The sequence below is a fragment of the Telopea speciosissima genome, chromosome 5 (assembly GCF_018873765.1).
Source record: "Telopea speciosissima isolate NSW1024214 ecotype Mountain lineage chromosome 5, Tspe_v1, whole genome shotgun sequence".
NCBI classification, from domain to species: domain Eukaryota; kingdom Viridiplantae; phylum Streptophyta; class Magnoliopsida; order Proteales; family Proteaceae; genus Telopea; species Telopea speciosissima.
The window spans coordinates 7,248,514-7,258,330 of NC_057920.1; the positions used below are offsets into that span (position 1 = coordinate 7,248,514).

The 9,817-nt window shown below is 40.5% G+C and overlaps 1 protein-coding gene across 1 annotated transcript; it reads right to left on the reverse strand.

Moving 5' to 3' along the window:
* Positions 1-1,588: 1,588 nt before the first annotated feature.
* Positions 1,589-2,865, reverse strand: LOC122662122 (probable strigolactone esterase DAD2). Its single transcript, XM_043857686.1, has 2 exons — positions 2,374-2,865; positions 1,589-2,255 (listed from the first exon to the last, which is right to left on the reverse strand). Exons 1-2 carry the CDS (start codon positions 2,823-2,825, stop codon positions 1,826-1,828), a joined length of 882 nt encoding a protein of 293 aa, XP_043713621.1. The 5' UTR covers positions 2,826-2,865; the 3' UTR covers positions 1,589-1,825.
* Positions 2,866-9,817: the final 6,952 nt, after the last annotated feature.

A 9,817-nucleotide genomic window follows, 5' to 3' on the forward strand; every position in this document is an offset into this window, starting at 1 on the left:
TCGATGGTCCATGTTGTCATTGTAGAACCGACCACGACCTCGTCCATGGCTGCGTCCTCGTCCTTTGTAAGAGGAAGGAGTTGTAGTGCTTTCTTTGACAGCAACATTGGCACTGGGAGCTGTTGGAACTACGTCAGTTGCTCGACCCTGCAAGATAACTTCTTGGTTGTTGAGAATGCCAAGAAAATCATCCAACGGAAGGGGTTCAAGTCGTGATGTAATCGAAGTCACGAACCCATCATATTCAGGTCCTAGTCCATTTAAAATACTGAGCACCATTTGGTAATCAAGGACTGGGTGTGCCGCGGCAGCCAGATGCGCAGCCAAAGTCTTGGCTTGTTGAACATATTCAGCAACAGACATCGTTCCTTTCTTCAAGGATCGAAGTTGGAATTCGAGTTGCATAACCCGAGCGTGTGATTGGGATGCAAAATGGTTCTCGAGAGCATTCCAAACTTCATGAGAGGTATTTAAACCAACCACCAATGAGAAAACTGATTCGGTTAGTGTAGAGATGAGGCAGCAGAGAAGCATTTGGTCTTGCTGCTGCCAGGTCACATACTCTGGATTGTCCATGGTTGTTGAGGCAGCAACAGTGGTGTCGGCAGCGGGTGGTGCCGTGACAGTGGCGGGTGGGCAAGGATACGTTCCATCAACGTATTTAAGATATCCATGAAGTCGAAAGAGAGGTAAAAATTGAGCTCGCCACAACAGATAATTAGATATGAGAAATATTTCCTCCAAAACCAAATGGAGTTGATGGAAAAGTAGAGATTAGGGAAGATGAGACAGAGGAAGCCAAGGAAGGAGAAGTGGCCATTACGAGATTTTGAAAATTTGAAAAACAAGGAGAGAAAGAAGGGAGGATCGAGTGCTTAGGCACTTAGGCTGATTCCATGATAGAGTTTGAAAAGAAATGGGATTTGAATTGTCCTCACACCTTATCTGATGGTTTCGGATATCTTGTATTTATAAACAATTTAAACGTCTTTGTGACTGTTACAAGAGATAGAGATATACATGAGTTTGTTATCTACCAACTAGGAGAGAGACATTTGCAGAGTTTTGTTGTTTGAAGACTCTTCTTTTGAATCCTTGGGTGACCGTTGAGATTGTGCGGTATCACCAATCAATCCCATAGTCTCAACTCTCAACCTATTTGCCATGAACATCATGTGCTGCATTGCAGTAGCTGCTGCAGGCTTCCATCTGGGTTGACCTTAGAAAACTTGAAGGAAATTCCCTGTTCATATTCTTCAATATCCCGGCCTCTTCTTCATGTTCTTCTCCATTTACGCATCACACTTAGATAACTAAGAGGTCAAAGCAGGAAGGTGTCCATCTACATATCATAACAGTTAATGACATGACATGCCCACCTTTCACCTCTTTCCCTTTAAACTGTGTGTGTTAATGGCACTAAGTAGTGTGTTACTGTATTACTGACTTACCCTATATTACCACCAGAAAAAAGAAAAGGGAAGAAAGAAGACAGGAAGTAGTGAGAGAGTACTGAACAGTGAGAGATGAGAGGCATCACGTGATCGTCGCGTACGGAACGAATTGTTAGCTCGGCTTTCTATAGTTGGAACAGTTAAGTGCGATAAGGTTATGATAATTAGTCCACACGCAGGAAAATGCGAGCTGTGGAGGACTATTGTCCACAATTTTATTTCACCTTTTTTCAAGTGTAGACAACGCCGGCCGGCCGGCCGGCCGGGCCTTATTCTATTTTAGAGCTTTAGCTATTTGGTAATTTAGTCTCTACTCAATCCGAATCCATCCTATACGACTACGTTTACGTAGAGCAGAGTAGTTAGTCAAGTCACCGAGACAGAGCTCGCCGGAGAACCTGAACCAGTAAGGTAGGCGCACTCAGGTGCGGCAAATGCCCTTCGGTGTGCAGTATCTCCACCGTGTTCCGACCCCCAAGGTGGTTCTTCAAGTACATCGCCACCGATACCGGCACCGATACATCTTTCGCGGTCTGGATGATGCAACAAGGCACCTTCACCAGCCCTAGAATCCCCCTCAGATCGCTATTGAACACCGTCCTCGACACGAACAACGATATGTCTGGCCTCATATTAAACAAAGTCCTCGTGAATTCCCTCACAGCTGCCGGCACATCTGCTCCCACTGCTAATGGAGCGAATCCATTCACCCACGCCTCGTAATTGGCTTCCATCTTCGTTAATACCGTCTCGATCTCTCCCCTCTCGAATCCCCCATGATAATCTCTGTCATTCAAGAACCTGCAATTGATTTTGATTTGATTTTAACTGGATTACTCACTGAATGGTTTAAATTAGATAAATAATTCAACCCCTGAGAAAGAGACAAATCGAAGTGAGAATGAGATGATAGCTTCACCTTGGGGAGGCGCCGATGAGGATAAGTTTGGAGAAGAGATCTGGTCGGCGGATGGAGGCGAGGATGCCGATCATGGCGGAGACGGAGTGGCCGACGTAGGCGCACTTATCAATGCGGAGGGTGTCAAGGATGCTGAGTAAGTCTTCGACGTAAGGTTCCAGAGAAGTGTAGCGCCGGAAATCAAAATAGTCAGGGTTGACGCTACCTGCACAGACCAGATCGTAGAGTACGATACGGTACTGAGGAGTGAAGTAAGGAATGATACTCTTCCATGCCGATTGATCAGTGCCGAAGCCATGGGCGAGCACAAGTATCTTCTCTCCGTTCCCTATCACTCTTACGTTGAGAATCTCCAAAAGATTGTTTCCCATTTCTGATGTTTTGTGAAGGGAAGGTGAAGGGAGTGAGGCCTGAAGGAGTGAAAGGGAAGGAGTACTTGTATTTATATCCATCGATCTCTTGGTAAAGTTAAGAACCTCTCTCTCTCTCTGTCTCTCTGCTCTGCTAGTCTCCACTGATCTCCACTCTCCACCACAACAAAAGCTTTCTTTTCCCGTTTCCTTTTCTCTCCGACGGGACTGTAAATTGTTGGTTCTGGGCATTGGTTGGATGGATGGAGCCTACATCTCTCTCTTACACTGACTGAGTAATGTTTGGACCACAGATACGTGGCAAGTCTAATTAGACTGCAAATTAACACATGATTGGGCAATGATGTGACAGACATTTCCATAGTTAAAATTGGACTTCCCATCCCCTCTCTCTCTCTCTCTCTCTTTTTCTTCCCAAATTGTTGGCTTGGTCAGTGTTGTCAATCGGTCATTTGGGTCTGGTTTTGTTTGGACTGAATCGGTTTCTGGTGAGAATGGGTGAATACAAAACCAAACCAATAAGGGAAGGTTTGGTTTCTGTCCCTTATTGGTTTGGTTTCTGTCGGTTTTCGATTTCAATCTGGTTTGGATTTGATTTATTTCAATTTTTTCTTATTGATTTGATATCGGTTCAGTCTAATTCAGGTTTGGTTTGGTTTGGTTTGCCTGGTAAGATGTCATTTTCTGTTCATGTGGTGTCTCCACCAACGCGGGGGACAATGAGAGAGCTTGCAAAGGCCTCAACATTAATGCGATTTTTGCTTTAATGGTGGGTAGGGCGGTACTTTTCACGCGCTCTTGTGTCTGGGCACAAGAGCCACACGACCAAGTAGCATTTTTTTCCTATATACATAATTATGGGAAAAACATGTTTTTTATGGCTTTTGGATTGGTATCAGTTTCTTATCATTTTGAGTTTGATTCCAGTCCAATTTTGCATGTTCAATGCGGTTTTTGGTTGGCCCGATGCAATCTGATTTTCAGCCAATTTTAAAATAACCCAAACCAAAGCCAATCTAATAATGAATCAGTTCGGTTTGATTTGGGCTTTTTCCATCAACAGTTAGATCGATTCAGATTAGGGTTTGACACCCCTAAGCTTGGGTCACCTTTCAAAATAAGGTTGTAAACAAGAGGATTTCTGCTTTGAAATACTTGGATTTACCTTAGGTTGAGGATTCCTACCATTCAGTGGGGGCATATGTCTCTTATTGAGTGCCTAGACATGCCTTCTGGAGAAGAACCAATGATGATTTGTGATGGCTTTTATGATCCTAAGAGGTCTAGAGTTGGGTGGGCGTCTATTGTTCTTTTTAACTTTGAATTTCACTATATTTTGGTGCGTTATAAATTTGTAGGACATCTGTTGACATCGAAGGCAGAAGTATCATGCAAAGTTTGCAACGAATAAACAAACAAAAGGGAATCAAAGAATAGAAGCATGGGTGGATGATGAAGAGTGATGACCTAGTTCGATGGTAAAGAGCTTCACATACGTATGGTTTTAGTGCACAATATGTCAGTATCAGAACGAGTATCGATCAACCTGGATCAATCATATCGGACAAATTTACCCCTAATTCTTCTTTATAAATGGATTTTTTGACATTTTAATCCTTGTCCGTATCATATCTGATATCTATACCTCAAACCATACACATACGAGCATGGTGATCCAGCCTTCTGAGTGTGGTACCATGAATGAATCATAACCCCAAAAAAAAAAAAAAACAAATGGTAACATGAATGAAGCAATTGAAAATTCAAACACTTTTCCCCCTCCCCCACCTCAAACCTTCTTTCTTATCATCATCATCATCAATGTTACCACTTCTTGGTTCTTATTCAATGCAGGTGGCAAAATGTATAAAGTGATGCTGGTTGTCGATTAATACTCATATATAACATTCTTTTTTATTGCAAAAAGCATGATGATGATGAGCTTTTTTTTATCTCTATCTATGGATTGACTATTTAGCTTCTAGAGTAGGGATAGGGAGAATCTGATTCATCGTGATACTATTTTTATTTTAACCAAATCTACAAGTATAGTTTGAGTTTAAGTTTGGTATCAAAGTCTGGTATCAAAGTCGGACACCACGAGGAGCTTCTTGAAAAGGACTACCTACCTTTAGAGTGAGAGTTGTCTAGAGTAAGAGCTACTAAGGACGACGGCCATGGAAGTGTGGTGGTCTGTTATGTGCCTAATGGGGTTGATATAGTATATGAATGCTAGATTGGGCCAACTCAGTAACAAATAGGTTAAATGGCTTAATTTAACGCATTTCATCAGTTCTGGAGCTTTTGGCTTATCGGTCAAGTACCTAACAATATTCCAATTGTCTCAAAGGGCTTGACTTAATGCATTTCATCAACTTTGAAGCTTTTGACTTATCGGCCAAGTACCTAACAATATGCCAATAGTCCCATGGCCATCTAACTTCACCAGACTTCAGGAATAGGTGGTTAACATATCAGAGTTGATCAGACCATGCTTCTATGGATTTGCAATCCGATAACAATGCTCATTTGATTCTTTGGAGAAGTCCCCCTCGCTTTGGCCTCAGTAATAGTTTTTGTTAGATGTATACCAAAATCAAACCCAACAAATATATAAAGTTTCTGAGAAATAACACAAGAAATTCACCCTGAGTTGTTGGTTACAGGAATAAAACTATCAGGAAAAACAGTTAAGAGGGTAACTTGTGGTACCCAAGTCTGTAGGCTCAATACTTAAATTAGTAGTTAGGGATGCAAGTTTGGCCCTGTCGACCTGAACCCGCCCTGGCCCGCCCCAAGCCCGAACAGGGCCTAGGCTGAGGTATTTGGCCCTGAGGGCAGGTTAGGATTGCAAATTTTTGGCCCTGAGTCAGGGTCGGGTCGGGTTGGTTCAGAGTTGAGGCCTCGGGCCCAGCCCGGCCCGGCCCAACCAGGCCCGACCCTGTTTTAAGTTATACTATAAAATATATATTGATATAATATATATATAATAAACTTTAACTGTCACCCACATTTTTTTATATAATATATTATATATGAAAACAATAAGTGATATAATACATTTTATTACAGTGTTATTTTACATAAAATTGATAATTTTCTCCTTGACCCATTTCAGCCCATGCATTTCCTTCCCCCTCCCAATGATCAGGGCCAATCAGGGTTAACCCGGCCCGACCCTGAGGACAGGTCAAGATTGGATTTTTCTGGCCCTGAGTCAGGGTCGAGTCGGGTCTAAGCCCAATAAAGGGGACTTAGGGTTGGGCTAGGGTTCTATAAAGCTTGGCCTAACCCGATCCTGTTGCAGCCCTATTAGTTGTAATAGACGATAAAGAACAATGAAGGGGAAGGGAAAGTAATGGCAATAACTGAAGATATGTGATCCAATGAGACAGAGAACTAAGTCGATTTTCATAAAGTCTCCCCCAATGAAGGGGAAGGGAAAGTAATGGCAACAACTGAAGAAATGTGATCCAATGAGAAATATTTTGCAACAAAAGCATATCATTGGGGGAGACTTTATGAAAATCTACTTAGTTCTCAACCCAACACCCCTCCAACCCAAATTCTATTAGAGAAATCACATGAAAAAAATAAATGCCAAAGAGTCACAGTTTAGTGTGTTTGTTTTTTTTTTAAACACACACATCATCATCATCTAAATAGAAAAGAATGTCGCAATATTAAGTCACTTTCAAATTATTTTGAATACCCTTTGTTACCTATTACTTAAGAAAATTTATGAAAATAAGACAATCAAAAGAAGGTTATAAGTTCTTAATTCACCAATGTAGTTACAACAAGATACTCCCATAGAAAAAAATGGTCCCTCACTTTCTTGTAGCTTCTTTCAAATAATTGGACATTGAAATATTGAATCGACAATCAGCCAGTAAGATAAGAGATTTAAAAAAAACAAAAAAGGAAAGATAGAAGCACTCCCTGTCTCTCTCGCTTTTATCTTTAAAGGAAAAAAGAAGCTCTCCCTCTAACTTTTTATACCACTCCTTTCTATCCATTTGAGAGAGACTGACCATGCCACCCACTACTCTATAGTGACACTCATGAAATATTGCCCCCATCAAGCATATAACCGAGTTGCTGATGCTACAATGTAACCCAAGAGGGGCTGTGCCGCAAAGGGAGACCATCAGGACTTCAGGAGTGGTGAGCAGTTGGGATTTTCGCATACAAAACCCTAGTTCTAACCTATTGACATTCAAACCAAAACCAATAGACAGATGCGGGGGAAGGCCATAACTGTCTTGTTTCAACGAATTATGGATCTTTATCTCCTCTAGTTCTCTGTCCGGCTTAGTTCTCAGTCCCTCTAACAAAGGGAGATGCAATGACTATCCTACCCCTATCTGAACATTGCTCGGATGGGATCCACCCTCCCTTATTAGAGGGACTGGGGAACTGGAGATGATAATTTTTCACGAATTCCTGTCAAAAGGAGAAGGAGAATTCATGTACGTTTTTTTTTTCTTCTATTTATGATGATTGGAGTATTGGGATTGTATCTTCTAAGACTTGTATATGGTAAATTGAATCCCGTTTTAAGTGCATTACATCTACAAGGGTAAAATTGTAATTTTAAAAGATTAGAGTTTTAATATGCGACTTTATTAGTTCTTTTAGAAAAATCCTACTAAAGGAACCACATGGAGAAGAAAAGGTGTACATACATAGATCCAACTCTACGGAATCACTGTAAAATTCCTTGTGTTTGTGTATGATTGTGTTAGAAAATGTTTTATTAAAAGAGGTTTAAAAATATCCTTTATTGTTTGAAGTTTTGGTTTTGTGTGTTTTACCTACCACTTGTTTTCGGCTTTGGTGTTATTTTTGAGAGAGGTTTTTTCTTGTGAGATGTTTAGACCCATATTGGAAGTGGGAGAGGATGTCATGTGATTAATAAGAATGAGAATCTAAGTGTAGGGGTCCTTGAGAGAGGTATCTCTTCTTCCTCATGTCCGAGGTTGGTCCAGATTACTTTTCACACACACATGTGTGCAGTGTTAGGCGGGGCAAATTAAGCAGGGCTTTGATATATACAAAATATTATTTTTTGCTCCATACCCAAAATGGATTCAATTTCGGGTCTACCGATGCCATTTGGAATTTACTCGACGTTAGCTGGGTTGAAAATGAAGCCGGTCCAGAGCTCATACCATGTCGGTATTTCTCTGAGACAAAAGAACGACATGGCTTGCTCTCTGTTCAACATTGACAAAAGGTAACCAATGTCATTTGGTCACCAACGTCGGCCACACGTGAAGCGGTATTAGTCAACTTGCATGTGATGTTAGTATTAACGGTCATATTTTCCGAAAATTACCCCTTTTCGTAGAGGTACTTTAAAGAGAAAATCATCTCCTCTAGTTTCCTGCCCGACCCTCCAGTTCCCAGTACCTATAATAAAGGGGGTGGACCACTACTGTCGGAAGTCATTAGACTGTTGAATCTGATAGACCAATTCACATATATCCACACGGCTGCACCAATTGGGGGCGTCTATGGTGTTAAAGAAAAATGTTCGATGATTTGCCTCAGCAAACCTTCAACATATGGGTTTGATTTGTTTGGATATTCTAGAGCAACGAACTTTCCTTTAATAGAAAAGTTTAATCACTCTCAATAATCTTCTATTAGTGTATTTTAAACAACAGATTATTTACTTGAAATGGTTGGCGAGGTGAACCCATCATCTGATAGTTGCTGATTAGATACTAACATGAAAATCGCCTGATTTGAGCTCTCTCTATATATAGGGTTTTAGGAAAAGTTGATTCATGTAGTAGTAGTCAAGTGTCCATTTATACAAATAAGATGGACTCGTCTGTTCTTAGGTACATCTCTTTCAATTTTAAAAAGGATCGAAGTTCTCATAATCAAAACAATGCATGGAACCTCTATAATTCGAAAGAAAGAACAAAAGGTTAATTATGAGTTGTTTTTGCTTTCCCTCCTTCTTCTGGACCTTACAAAGGTTTCCTTTTCCATTGCATATTTTTGGCAGCTGATCGAACTAGCTATTCAATAACAAGAAGTTGAGACAGTGATGTGTGGGGACAAAAACAAAGAAGACAATTTTCACTGCGCCTGCAGTCTTTGGAGAAGTTTCTGTCCAGACATGATAAGGGAGGTTTGTGAAGCCGTATGACCTAATAAATAAGTTGCCCCTGTTTTGCAGATAAAGTCATCAATTTCTGGGTGGTCCCCACTCAACACTAGCATTTTGTGAATTCTGGAGCGATGAGAGAGAGAGAGAGAGATATGGAACGGTCGTCTTCATAAAAGAAAAAGCCAAAGATTTCTTCCTCTATCTAGCGTCTTAAATGGTTTGATGACTCATTGGCCTTATCCTATCAGCCTTCATTGATTCTCCTTTTTTCTACTTTTTCTTAACTTATCAACTAACGTTTTCCACCTCCTCTGGTTCAAATTTAATATTAATAGGAGAGAGAGAGAGCACGCTTGAGTTCTTTTATGCCAACCTATGAAAACTCATTCTAAGTCAGTCCAGTTTTGTACCTATTTTCCATGATGGGTGAGAGTAATAATTAACAAGGTTACTTCGAGGAAAGTTACACAATTGTGTGGTTGACTAAAACTCTTTATAATCTTTTAGGTCCAATATAATCCTCTTCATATCAAGAATCTAATGTTAAGCAATTATAAAATAGGATATAATATAAGTAATAACAAAAAAAAAAAAAACCTGAAAGGTTGCCAACACATAAAGAGGTGCGAAATGATCGTCCCACTCCCATCAAAGGTGAAAATCTCACCCGTATTTATGTTTCCGTGCATATTCCCATTGGCCCACATGCTGATCCAAAGAACACTCTACCTTTTAGGGAACTCTCTGACTGAGGCCAGATCCTCTCCAATGACATTTAACCACATTTAACCACTAGAGTCGATCTCACCCTCAAAGAAACCCAATGTTATATCAATTCCCACCAAATGTCTTACAGAACCCACGTGAAATTAACCTCCATATGACTAATATGAGATCGTAACATTTTTCTTGATATCTAATTTATAATTATCCAGATATTAAATTT

Excerpts from the sequence above, each read along its gene's own strand:
- LOC122662122 (XM_043857686.1), bottom strand. The coding sequence starts at position 2,825 with ATGGATATAAATACAAGTACTCCTTCCCTTTCACTCCTTCAGGCCTCA. Across the intron at positions 2,256-2,373 it reads CTCATCGGCGCCTCCCCAAG|GTTCTTGAATGACAGAGATT; the intron begins GTGAAGCTATCA and ends AATCAATTGCAG.